The sequence below is a fragment of the Chamaea fasciata genome, unplaced genomic scaffold (genome assembly GCF_029207755.1).
Source record: "Chamaea fasciata isolate MVZ Bird 193981 ecotype frontalis unplaced genomic scaffold, bChaFas1.0.hap1 SCAF_3, whole genome shotgun sequence".
Lineage (NCBI taxonomy): Eukaryota > Metazoa > Chordata > Aves > Passeriformes > Sylviidae > Chamaea > Chamaea fasciata.
In genome coordinates this window covers 11,806,829-11,820,799 of record NW_027094088.1, presented here as the reverse complement: position 1 = coordinate 11,820,799, position 13,971 = coordinate 11,806,829, and the positions used below count along the sequence as shown (strand labels likewise).

Below are 13,971 nucleotides of genomic sequence, written 5' to 3'. Positions count from 1 at the left end.
TGAAGAATCTGTAGAAAAAACCCAGCTCTAGATAGGGCAGAACACACTAGATTTAATTTTTAATGCAGCTACCACACATGGGACCTGCTTTAAAACATGTGAGCTTTTAGATGGACAGGATTGCTTGAAGGAAAGACTGAAGTTTTTTTACAGATGTCTGTAAATCATAGACTAAGTATCAAAATTATTTCCATAGTATCAGAAAGCTGTATCTCATCATCATCAAAGTACTGGGATTTTTGCTTCTCCATCCATTTGGGGAAGGTGGAAAGACAGCCTCGAGGACTTAAGAGCCAGCAAGGCTGTGAGAATGCAACACAGAAATGCCATGACCACACCCTGCTTCCCGGGGAGAAAGATGACTGGAGCTGCAGGTGTGTTCCATGCTGGTTGTAGGGAAGGTGCTCCATTTCAGGACTGCAAAACTCAGAGAGAAAAGAGAGAAAAACACTATTCTGAGCAGACAGCAAAACACTTGCATTTGTGCCAAGCACGTCCTTGGCATAGTGGGATCCACTGATTTGAGGCTCTCTTTTGAAAGAGACAACAGCAGGAAAAGCACTTGACACACTGAGTGACAGCTCTTCTCTGCTCCCTGCATCTTCCTGCATTCAAGTGAACACTGAGCCTGGACTGATTTAATTTGCAGAGAAAGAGAAGATGGAACTTCCTACAAGATCCTGCAGAAAGAATCTTTTGTCATTTCCTCACCCAGCAGAAATACAAGGTGCTGGATGCTCCTATGGAAAGTGCAGTTTTGCCAGAAAGAACAAAGACTCCAGCTGCTGGAATCTGGCATCTACGTACAGGTCAGCAGAACAGAACACGGATCCCAGGGAGATGGACGGGCTTTGGGCACTGGAATTGCTCATATTTGCTTCTCCTCTTCCTAACTGCAGACAGCTGAAGTCCAAGGAGTAAATCTCACTCCAACACCCTCCCTCTTTCAGTGCACAAGCTGCTGCACCTTAACAGTCAGTATAAAGTAGGTGAAAGAGATGCAGACCTGCTTTCAGAAGACGAAGTGATAACCACTGCTTTATTATTCTCTAGTTGAAGGTACTGCCCTACTCTGAAAAAGCAGTAAAAAATACAGGGGACAAAAAAAACCCCAAAACACAAACAAACGTGAGGACATCCATATTACAGAACTCTGCTGCCTGCTTAAACTTCAGAATTGTCGGGGAACATTTCTCCCACCTCTCCTCTCTGCTACCTGCTTTCTGTCACCACTGGCTACTGGGCAGCTGGGCTGATTTATACCCCTGGAAATCTGGATTTGATCTTTTGAACAATAAAGCATGCAAAAAAGCTGAATCTAAGATATAATGCAGTTTGTCCTTGCTTTCCATGACTTAAAAGGGAAGGTAAGAAAGTTCTTACCTTATTATTTAGTGTTTTCTTCAGACCATCATAATGAAACTGATAAAAAGTGCAAAGACTTCAAAAGTGAGGCAAATTTGCCAACTATAATCTCAGCACTGTTTCACTCCACTTGTGGCCCCAAGGGAGTTTGCTATGAATCATACCTCTCAAATGGGAATTTTCTACACAAACATCCCATTTTCTATTTCAGCCCTAAGCGCTACCTGAAAATCATCAACTGAAGGTATTGTCCTGTTCGTTGTCCTCCTCTTGTGCCACTGCCGGAGAGTATCTCTGGCCTCTGAACTGAGCAGCTGGGCAGCTTGTTCTTCCTGGAAGTTCTTGATCAGTGAAAGTGCTCCATGAGCGCTTGTCAAGTAATAGCCTCCTGTGAAGGACAGCAAGGGAAGAACTTCTCAGAGTGGTCACAAGTCAGTCACAAGTCACAAGTACAGGCAGTTTTCTTTGAGATACATAAATACACATGGAAAGACACCCAGCAACACACCCAGATATAAAAGTTGCCAGAATATTTACACACAAAAGGAAAATCCTCCCTGCCCTTCACAACACTGGAGAGTGTGTTCTCAGAGACATGAAGGGTTTGCATGTGCTCCATATTACACAGTGGTGCCCATAGCTGGGTCCACTCCTGCTGAGGAAAGCCATGTTCTTAAATGACTCCTGTCACTCCTTTACTCTTGAGTGTTTACTCCTCCACTCTTGGAACATCAGCTTTATTCTAAACAATTTTCTAACAGTGTTTTGGTTTCTTCCCAAGCTTCAGAGGTGGATGAAATAAACATGGCTGTTGAAACAAAGTAAAAAACAATCTAACACTGTTCATCAACTTAAAAGCAATCACCCTCAGTGGCAATAAAGCAACAACTGAGTGTGAGACTTGTACTCTGGAATCATCCCGAAGAGTTGCCTTTGTTTTTAAAACAACTACTGATCTATCACTTTCACAGCATTCCCCAGAATGTCCAACTAGTTCAGGAGATGGTGTGTACAGTCCTGCACACTCCCCCTTAATTACATGAGTAGAGAAAAAATTAAAGCCATAACAGAGTTGCAAATGTACAAAAAAAGTTGCAGATCACAAAGTAAGAGAGTATCAACAGGAGGTAACAGTCCTCAGCAACCAGGAGAAACAAAAGACATGCTGCCTGTCTTTTTTGAGTCAACTATTTGGGTGAGAGTGTTCAGTTAAGAGGCAGCACATTCTATTCAGAGGCATTCAGAGATGCATTCTATTCCCACAGTAGTATTCTCTGTATTACTAACAGCATCCCCTCTCAGCCTTTAGCTTTGCAAAAAAGATGAACACATAAAATTCACGCAAGACCCATTAGACAAATTAGACAATACATTACAGTTGAAATGCACAACCCCAAAGCACTAGAAAATTTTTTTCTGCACAGCAGAGCTGAGCTAGTGCCAATGACAGGCCCAGCCAACAGACAGACTTTCTTTGACGCATTCAAAACAACAAGACTTAATAGTTCAGTAAACCTTTCTGCTTTTCAAGCATGTTAATGATCTCCAGCTTCACATCTCATGTATTTCTCATGTTAAGATTCCTAACAATGCACTCAAGGATGCTGTTTACACCAAGCAAGGAACAGACTAGTGCCAAATTGGAAGAATTGTAGCATGACTTCTCCCAGGCATACTGGCATGCAAGAAGATATGGCAATTTCAGAAAGTCGGGATATAGCATATACATAAACACACAGCTAAGCTTGGCTGCAAGAACCCTCAAATTTCCTCATAAACCTTTCAGATTCTGGAGCCTACCAGGGCCTTGCAGAAAACTTCTTTGTTAAAAATAGTACCATGGAAACAGCAAGGAAGCAGATTTCCTTGCCTCTAGCAGACTTTAGCCCTCATTCAAGAAATGCCTCAGGAAATATATTGCTAGGGTTCAAAAAAATACTTAGTGAGAAGCAAATATTGGGAAGAAGCAAAGATCAAGAAAAGGGGGCAATATTCTCAAAAGCATTTCAACAAAGGTGCAAAGAAGTTCCCCAGAAGTTTTCAGAAAGCACCTTACCCAAGTCTCATTATGTGCCTCACAATTCACTGAGTGCTGCTGCCCCATAAATCCCCTCAGGAAATTTTCAGGCACAAAAGGTTAAGGCCCTTTGGTGCCTGCACAGCGCATGTGTTTGCCAGCTGAGTCAGAATCGGTTGGAAACAACGTATTTGCTCACAAAGCAATACACAGTAGCAGATTTTCCGACTGCTGGGGCTTGTGCCCTGCAAGCTACCAAGCAGTGGAAATGATGATGGCATTCTCTTGTTACACTATCAACATCACAGTCCTTAGGCCTCCCCTTCATAGGATTCCTACTCAAACGGGGAACAGCAACAGTGCTACAAAGAAGAACACCCCCTCACTTCAGGCAGTTCTAGTAAAAATAAATAGATTACCTTCTCCATGCAACAAGGATGGATCCAGCAACTCCATCATGTATTCAATTTCAGTATCCAGCTCCAGCATATCACACTGGGCCAGCACATACGTCAACACAGGCAAGAAGTCATCAGCTCCATACAGCCTCCCTGGGTTGAAGGGAACACAAGCAGTGAGAGACAAACCACATTTTTTTACCAGTTCCCATGTTTGAAAGGAAAGCACTCTTTTGTGCCTTCTCTACCCAGCATGTCTGTATTACTCCAGAACCCCCTAAAGTCACCAATGTACAGCAAAGAGAACATCACCTGACACTCACTGCACAGGAGACCAGCTCAATCCTGTCCTTCAAACAAGCACAAATCTTATGACGCACACCTTGAGGCATGCAAGGGAAATTTAGAGACTGGGCTCACTCTGGCACCAGCTCAACAGGTGAACTGGTGAAAAGGCTGCCATGCCAGTCTGGCCTGACCTTCATCTGCACTGCTTCCATTGCCTAAGAGGTGATTAATAAGCATTTTCTTTATACATCTGGGGATTGCATCCACTTTCTCGAAGCATCCAGACACAAATACCAGTCTCTGAGTATGAATCTCACGGCAGAGAAACCTGAATATAAAAGCCTATTAGATTTGACAAGAAAACTCAACTAATTTCCTTGACAGATAATTGTCAAAAACACCAGTGAGCAAGGCCTCCTGTACCTGAAGAGAGCCTACAAGAAAGATGGGGAGAGACTATAAGGGTCTGGAATGGCAGTGACTCACAAAGACTCTGCTGTACCTAGGCCTGTCTGTGCGCCTGGCACTATTCCTGCATTTTCACTGTCTGTTCAGAAATCCTCCTGAGGCCAAATTTCTAGGTCTGGCAAAACGGTGTCCACTGCAGAACGGATGCAATGGTCACTCAGAATCACCCAGAGCCAGCTTACAACTCTGGCAAAACTCAAGTGACGCCAGCTGAGGCACATGCCCCAGCTACCATACTTACCTGGCTGACAGTATAGATACTCAAACAGCTGCTGGTTCAATGCCACATTTAACAAACTTTGCATGACAGCCCATTAAGCACTTGCCACATCTGAGCCCAAGTCTCCCAGTGCAGCACTTCACCAGCAGCAGCCTCTCCGTATTTTCCTTCTGCATGTTGGAAATACCTTACTCAATGCAATAATGTCACAGTACAGAGAGGGGGGTTTACAGAACTTCAGGCCAAGATCCCTATATCTGCTTTTAAAATGCAGAATTTTGAAACACTAAAATAAGTTGGGCAGGAGCTCAGTCCTAAATCTTGTAAAAGTACCTGGGGGGCTATAACAGCCACAAGCTTTCACCATTCATCTCAAATCTTCAAAGAAAGTAAGTGTCTTGATCTGCACCAGACCCAGCTGCAAATGCAGTGCTTCCTTAGAAAGAAAACTGCCAAGCACTTGCAGCAGCTCATACTCACTTAAGGGGATAAAAAAATCCCACTACCACAGTTTTGCTACACCTTAGCTCATGACCTGTCATAGCAGTGTGCAAGAGAGAATGACAGAGTTACACTTATAAATTCATGCCATCCAGCACAGCATTTTGGACCACTGACTGCTCAGCAGGTCTTGACTGGTCTGTAACGCCATTTCAGTATTTAGGTCTCAAAGGCACTTTTGAATTCTTGCTACAGTGCAGAAATAGATGTCATTTCTGTTCCAAAAGCATGACAGAAAGTGTCCAAATGAGAACACTCAGTGGCACAGCAAGCCAAAAATATTGGATTAGAGGCTGCTTTTCTCCACCCATTAAGACAAAACCATTGTAGTTGTCATATTGCATAAATTCTATTGAATCACAATAGGTAAATATACAGTGGTACAACTATTACAATTTGCAGAAAAATATTCATTTAGAATCAGTGTTAAATTCAAGGCTCACAGGACAGACTTTCTGCCAGGCAACTTCAAAAGCCTACAGTTAAAGAAAGCTGCTCTTTTTCAACTGCTTCACATCTGTAGGATGCTCTGCCAGGAATGAGGTAAAAAAATGCCTTGTCTTGCAAAGTTATCAGTGGTCAACAAGTGGTGTCATGCTGCTTTTGCTGTTGAATCATGCTGAACCCAATCTGACTCATCAACCCCAAAGTTAAACATCCTGAAAATGATGTGGCAAATCGAGTAAAGTATCCTTACCTAAAAACACAGAGGCTGACACAGCTGACATGGCAACATCTGGCTGACAGTCAATCACTTTGCACCCTGAAACTCCAGTCCCGCTTCCAAATGGCAGGATTTTCTAATATATCCCTCCCTGAAGCATGTGTGGAGACTCCTCCCTTGGGTGGGAATGCCCCTCATGGCCACTCTTGGAGGCCGAGCAAAAGAGATTTTCCCCCCTGGTCGTCATTCTCAGTAAGAAACATCAATCTCTACTCAGTAATTGTTTTGGATCTTTTTGCTAGCTTTAATATAATTTCTTTATTAAAATTGTTTTGATATAGTGCATTATACTATGCTAGACTGTACTAGTAGTTTCTACTTTACACTGTGTAGCAAATAATTCAGATTAAGATATTTTTTGTTTAATCATTTATCATAATAAATAATTCATTTTTATATAACTATAAAAGGCTTGCCATCCTTAATCCTGTAGGACCAAGTTGTACAAAGGTTCAATCACACCTCTATAATTCCTTAGATTTTAAACCATTGACAAAGTCTGGGCTAAGACTGAGTCCAGCTGCACCCAGGCTCCTCTCTGAGAAGTTCAAAAAGGACAAGGGTCCTTCCTGCACCATGGGAGAGCTTATCTAATTAACTTTGTCTGAAGCTACCACTCCATCCACGACAACAACTCTGCTTCAGACTGAGCTTTTAAGATGTGTGGCCAGATAGTACAGAGACAGCAGGTGAGAAGCAGAGAGGAAGAATTCCTCTCAAAAGGGCAAGGAAAGGCTACAAGAGCTTCAGCAGGAGACCTTGTCTGCAGAATGAGATGGGCTGATTCCTCTTAAAGACAAATCAGGTATGAAATATCAGTGAACCTGAACTACCAGCAGCACCATACCTGAGTTATTCTCCATAACAGTGTAAATCAATTTGCAAACTCTCAGCAGCAGCATGACTTTCTTTTCAGGTGAATACATCTTCTGCATAGTCATGAACTTGACTTTAATCTTTTCAACATCCACAAAGTCTGGTGTCGGAACAAACACGCCCAGTTCCTGAGGATTCCTCTGCCGCACGAGCTGCAGATTTTCCTTCAGTTGTTTCCAGGAACCATCTGTGGTATGAAACTCTTTCAACATCGCTTCAATGTGACCCTTCAACGGCTTCAGAATGCACTTATGCATGGCCTTCTCCAGCACAACATCTGCAACAGGAAAACACAAATCCAGCTGACTTCCCCCTCCCCTCTAAAGCAGAGCCAGCATTAACACAACCATTCCCTAAAGAGACCATGTAGAGTGAAACCTACTTTCTAAGGCCCATTTATTACACAAGCTGAGTTTCCAGATGTTTGTTAACACGAAAACAAGATGAGAGCAGAATCTGTTTTCCATTGTCATTTCTGGCAATGTGGTAAATAAAAAAACCCACACCCACACAGACAGACTACAGACAGATTAAAAAAAAAAATCTGTGGGTCTAATAAAGTTTTTCTTTTGTAGGTCAGAAGTCTGCAAGTTTTATTTAAATTTAGCCTTCAACTCCCAAACTTAACATAAAACCCAGTCGAAATCATAATTTTTGTCTCCTTTCGCATTAAAGCCTGTTCCTCTTGCATAATTTCCATTGGAAACTATAACTCAACGAAGATTTCCGAAAACTTGGCTCGACTTTGTCAGGATCTTTATAAGGCTGGACATATTACAGGCTTTAAACTATAAATGAAAACCAAGCTGTGTTTGTCCAGCTTCAGATTTCATCACACAAGCTTGTATACAGCTTTGTCATCAAGTTCAAAGATCTTTGGCAATAGAGTGCTCATGGCACAGTAACTGCTAACTTCAGGGCTTATTTTTAATTCTTGTTCTACTCCAGTTTTTCTTTAACCCTCATTCTCCATTTTCAAAGTATGGACTGTGTCAACAGAGAAAGTTTTTTGCTCAGCATTTTCTCTGCAAACCTCTACTTTTAAAAGCTGATTTCCTTTCTCAGCATCCTTATGGCAACATAGCTTACATTAGTTATGAGGTTACATCAATTATTTATACTGTGGTGGGGATCATGGTTGAAAATGTTCCTGTGCCATCCCCACAGGAGAGTGGGGCAGGACCAGAGCCTAGAGCAGGCAGATGGACCAGAGGAGCAAAAGGACTGAGAGCAGACAGAGGAAAGGCTGTGTCACTGCCAGGTCACACGTTTACACAAATTAGCAGTGGACATTCTTGTTAGTAACAGTGACTCATTAAAGTTTCATTAAACCTTATGCCCATCCCAGTTCTTTGCCTGTACTTCTGTGGTTTTTTCAAACTACAGCCTCTCTCTTTTCTCTCTACTCTCCCTCCCTTTTTTTTTTTTAAAATTACATACTATTTCTAAGGCTTGGGATTTACACACACACACACACACACACACACACACACACACTCCAAACAAGCATTATTCTGTTTCCTTGCCTTTTTCTTTCATTTATCTTATCCTTGTGTCCAGCCCTTTTTCCTTTTGGGTCTCCATCCCTCTTCCCCACATAAACATCCTTCATACACACAGTCCTCCTCCTATGGTGCCTTGACTTCGTATGTAGCATTTTTTCTGTGTTTGTCAATAAAGGCACCAGAAAAGGCATGATCAGTCTGAGACATATTCTTGGTGGCCTTTCACACAGTGGCCACGGCTGGATCCAGCTTCCCAACAGACCAGAGCCATCAATTAACAACATTAGCAAGTGGCAACACTTCAAATGACTTATCCTTATCTAGTGTATTTGGTAGAGCCAAACAATCAGCACCAAACCAGCCAGGTAAATAGAATCATCATCCTTCTGCACAGAAACAGAAACTGCCTCTCCCTGCCATCAAAGCAGTCCTCAGGGCTCATGGGGCAGAAACAATTGCAGAGACTATTTTCTGTCAAAAAAAAATGCGTGAGTCTCACCCACGTGTACTTTGGTTAGCTAAATTTCTAGAGTGTACAAATCATTCCTTGCTGTCTTCATTGATGACTATTTTTTTTTACTTTATTTCTACCACCTGATTTTTTTAAATAGGAAAAACACCAACTGTTTCGCTTGTAAGAGGAACACCTCTGCAGTGAGGTGTATTCCAACCACCTGGTCTTGTTTATGAAAGCAGTTGGTGCTGCTAAACACAATGCAAAGTGAGAGAGCTCTATCCCCATGAAAGCTGAATTCCCACAGGCTTCTACTGGAAGTTATGCACATGAATACTGAGCACGAGCCGTCCTTCATCTCAATAAAGAGGAGTCATCACCACATTTGTTCACAGGAGCCTCGGGAAACACAGTATGTTTCTATATGCTTCTGTATGTGACTGATCCTCTATAAGAATAGGAGGGAGAAGCAGTGCCTCCCCAGATCCCACAGGAACTGGATGCTGCTGGGAGAGAAAACTCCTCCTAAGAGCCCCAGTCCTTGGCTGGGGCCAGGCTCCTTGTCTGTAGGTGAGAAGTGGAAGGCTCAGGGCTTCTGCCCTCAACCCTTCGAAAGGTAGTGCCAATTCCACAGATGAACCATGCAGATTTTTACAGCTGTGCAAGATGGCAAAGAGATTTCTTTCAAATTTATAAATTTGCTATTTGTCACTGTCTCCAAAAACAGTGCCTGGAAATTGCTTTGAAATTTACTCAATCACATTCCACAGTTTCCATGGAAACTTGAAATAATTTTAAACAGCACAGAGGAAGGAATCACATAACTCATGGCTGTGCTTAAGGTTCAAAAGCACAACAAAGAAAAGAACACAACAAACAAAAATCCACCAAACCACACACACAAAACCCCCATAAAAACACACAATCTTTTCTTCTCCTTTATGAATTCTTGGCACACACAAAAGAACCACTGAGTTCTGCCCTAAAATGAAGGAGTGCCAAAATCTAACAAGCTGGTGAAGCTAACAGCAACATGATTGATAAGGGCTGGATTGTTTTGTTAATGGTCAACAGTAATGGGTATTAGGATACCCATATGTATCCTAATAAATACAAAGCTTACAAAAATTTATATTATTATTAAACCCTGGTGGGACAGCACTTCTTGTGATCTGAGTCTTAGAACAATATTCAGTGTCATGGCAGCTATGAGCATGTTTGGGGCCAGACCATCCAGCCAGTGACCCTTTCTTCAGCACTGCTGCTTCTGGCTGCTTTCAGATAAAAGAAACCAAAAACCATTTCTCAGCCACCAGCAGTTTTCACTGTTTGACTTCAATGGCCACAAAAAAAATGTATGAGGGTTTCCCAGGCAAATCAGCATCTAAGTTGTGAACTGAGGACTGATTATTTACCTTAACATCTCTGTATATTTTTAAGATCCAAATCAGCAACAAAAATTCTGTTTACTTTAGGTGCATATTTTCAAATATTCTCCCAGGATGCTTATCACTCCAAAATCAAAACAGACACTGTTCAGATACATTAAAAAAAAAAAAAAAACAAAAAAAAAAAAAAAAAAACCACCCCACCTGAATATAATTTGAGCTGAACACTGTCTATCATTCCTGAAATGCTTATAATTAGCTGGTAGCCTCAAAATGGGAACTGGAAGTGCTTTGATAAATGAATTGTAAAGGCCAGCCAGCTAGTTTCATTGTGACCTGTGGAAACACATCTGTATCCTGTGCTGACATGCTATTTCTGTTTTGCTGCCAACCACACAAGTCTGCATCTAGACAGGACAAAATATTAGTCATTGCCAGTGCCCTTACACAGTCTCCTCGTAACCCGCATTTCCTCAAATTGCAGGCACGCTCTCACCTTTTTCAGGCTCTCCATTTTTCTGCTACCTACCAACTATTGTTCCTCCACCGAGATGACCGTCAGATTCCAGTCCCCGGATTTACACTCAAGCCCTGTTTACCATGGCCAAACCATTCATCAGGGAAATCAGGGGTCAGTAGGAGACTGAGTGAGCCTGAGAACCATGACAAAAAGGCACAGTCCTGAACAGGTCACACTACCTGGGAGCTGAAAGCAGAAAGTTGCTTTGGAATACCATGGAGTGATGGCCAAGCATCCATTTGTTGGTGGGTGTAGACATGGCAATCACCTCCACAGGAGCAAGACCTGAAAGTAAGATCTCACACAACCCACATTCTTTAATAATCAGCACAATCCTGAAAACACAGGTGGGACTGAGGTGATTGATGTACAGGCAGTGGTGGCAGAGACCTAGCAACTAGGGATGAAAAGTAAGCCTCCCATCATGTGACCTACATAAAAGCACACCAAAGAATCACACACCTATCTGTGTTAGGTGTGTTCTGCTTTAAGCAGCTGTGGGTTACTTAAAACTCATGTTATAGCTGTGTGGTAAGCACTTATCTTCTCTTGAAGTAGCAGGAAAGAAAAGAAGCAGGGAGAAAGTCACAAAGGAAATCCAAGGAATGGTCAGAAAAAAAACCTGGTCCCCTGCCTCTGCTCAGTGCTTTTACCACTGCTTCCTACTTGCCCTGTCCCACCACTCCTGTGGTGAAAGGAGGTGCACTGAGGGACACGTTTGTTTGACTAAACTCAACATAAAAAGATGCAACAATGAAGGACCGGACACCAGAACAAATGTACATGCACATAAAGATTAACACAGTGGAAAAACCAGCTGGCATGAGTTTTTCAGGCATATATAGTGACATATCATTCTAGTTCCTTTAGGATGATAACTGGATTAGTGAAGAAGCAGGGATCTGGGATGGGCTGCCGCTTAACCTCTTTAAGACCCACAGGCCTAATACTGTGCACTTTCCATATAAACAAACAAGGGAAATACCTTCTTGCCATAATAACCATAAGCAGGGTGCATCAACAAGTGCACAGAATACTGCATTGAGAACCCAAGTATCCATGGTTGAGTGTCAAACAAGACAGACATTGGAAGAGAGGTACCATGGGGGTCAGTCCTGGGCTTCAGTTAATTAGTATGTCCAGCTCTGTCTGCCTGCAACTCCTCTGTACAGACCCAAGGCCCTGCAACAAGGCATGGACAACCAGTAATGGACCAACACATTCTCCCCAAGCTTCTTTAACATTCAGCATTTAAATATCCCTAACATATTAGAAATACCAAAACAAGTAAAAGATGGTATTGTTTAGGCACGTTCCACATGATCAGTTGGTACCTTACTGAAAAATGGTTTAAATCAGTCATTTCTTGGCTCAGGGCCAGATTCGGGCACTGAGACTGAAGTTGTTCTGATGTCAGATGTTAAATCCCACTTGGCAAAGTGACAACATTCAATTTGACTCCGTTCTGTTCAAAGCCAGGAAAAGATGAAAAGACAAACAAAAACTCCCAAATATTTGCTGATCAAGCAGCTTGGGACTAACAAGGTCTCCTCAGACCAGTCTTTATTCTTTGGATACAAATTGAGGTTGTCTTTTAATACAAATGAGGATGTCTTATAAAAAAATAAATTGCATTCATCCTTAAACAATAAAGAGTCACGTGCCTCACTCTTGATTCTGTCCAAACACTAGGAGTCCCATTGCTTCAGGGAGGGTTAACTGTCTACAGTCCTAAGGTTAGGGAAGGCATCTGTCAGGACTAATTAGAAACCCTGAAGCATACTTTCCCAATGATTTTGCAGAAGTTTAACGATTTGATGGGACCCTATCTGGGAAGCTTAAAAGATCTGCCACAGAAGTCTTTTGCTTGCAAGAGTCCATGATGCAGTTCTAGAAGAAAAACTACATGATCAAAAAGATCATTACAGAGAAACAGGAAGAAGTTCCGAACACCAGGGGCTTCACTAAACCTGGGGGTGCTGTTCCAGCAGCTACAGGATTTCAGGAGACAAAAGAGGGTTAAAATGAAGCCTGAATGACTCATAAAGGAGGAGTATTATTCCAGAAGCACACATCCAACACCAGGCTGCCACAGAGAAAAAAAACTGTACCGTGGAAGTGTGAACTGACAAAAGAGGATAAATGACTACTCACAAAGTTAAAATTTGGGCTGCAATTCCATATTGAAATAGGCAAGGAAAACTGTGGACAACAGGCAGGGCTCTACTTCATAAAAAGCTCTCCATGGGGATGACTAAATTTTGCTGTCACATAGTTATCTGCTTAGATCAGCAACATCTGATGCTCCTGATCCACTGCAGTTGTTTGCTGGGTCAAGCCAAAGACAGCAGATAATTTAAAAGAAAGTTCTTTCTTTGTTTAAATCAGCCCACTTTATAAATTAATTGTCTTCAGTTACATGATCAAAACCAGACGTTCCGTTGCTGAAGACAACCAGGGCAGTTTAAGTTGCTGCATTTCATAGCTTATGCTGCTTCAAAGTCTGAAATATGTAATAGCAGACAACATTTTTTCCAGTCTTGGGAGACCCACAGTCCGATTAAACCACACCCCCGTGAAATGAAAAGTACATAAACTAGGCTGTCACAAAATTACAACCAAACTCAATCTGTATTCCTTTGTCAAATATCCAGCACTCTACAGAAATGCAGGCAAAAATGCACCTGCATCCCCTGCTTAATTTGGTGCTTTTTCTTCCATGTAGTGCCCACCTAACAGTCTTTATTATTATAGTGAGAATATTATATGTCTCTGAGTCTCAATACTGGGGACACTCTTCATGTTTTTGTATTTGCGTTAGCAGTCCTTGAGACTTTTGCTTGACTTTGTGTAAAAGAAGTTGAGGTTACATGAGAATACTTCCTCTTGGTCAAGGACAGACAGAACGTCAACATAGAATTACCCTCTAATACCAGGAAAGGAAGTATCTGCCACTTTTGCACTGAGCCAACTGTTGGGACACCGGGGTGTGGAGAAAAACAAGCAAATTAGGACTGATGTGAGCTCACGAGGAAAGTATTCTGCCTGAGGCATGTTTACCTCTTAAATGTGGCTTACAGGCTCTTTTAAAAACACTGCTCAGACTCTGCAAGAGAGGCAGTGAGATTTATGCAGCAACAATGATTTCACCTTTTTGGATATATAAATCTCTTTCCCCTCTTAAAACATAAATTCTAACATAAAGCTCATCCACAACGACTCACAAACACATCTAATAGAGAAGTAT

General features: G+C 42.0%; 1 protein-coding gene across 12 annotated transcripts in view; it reads right to left on the bottom strand.

The window, feature by feature from the left end:
- Positions 1–13,971, bottom strand: part of LOC136286443 (sodium/potassium/calcium exchanger 3-like) — a 191,912-nt gene that overhangs the window by 2,323 nt on the left and 175,618 nt on the right. For all 12 annotated transcript variants that reach the window (XM_066178013.1, XM_066178014.1, XM_066178016.1 and 9 more), the window contains 3 exons: positions 6,829–7,134; positions 3,802–3,933; positions 1,590–1,753 (listed from right to left, as the gene is read on the bottom strand). In XM_066178013.1, coding sequence (XP_066034110.1) covers positions 1,590–1,753; positions 3,802–3,933; positions 6,829–7,134 — 602 coding nt within the window. The remainder of the gene's footprint in view (positions 1–1,589; positions 1,754–3,801; positions 3,934–6,828; positions 7,135–13,971) is intronic.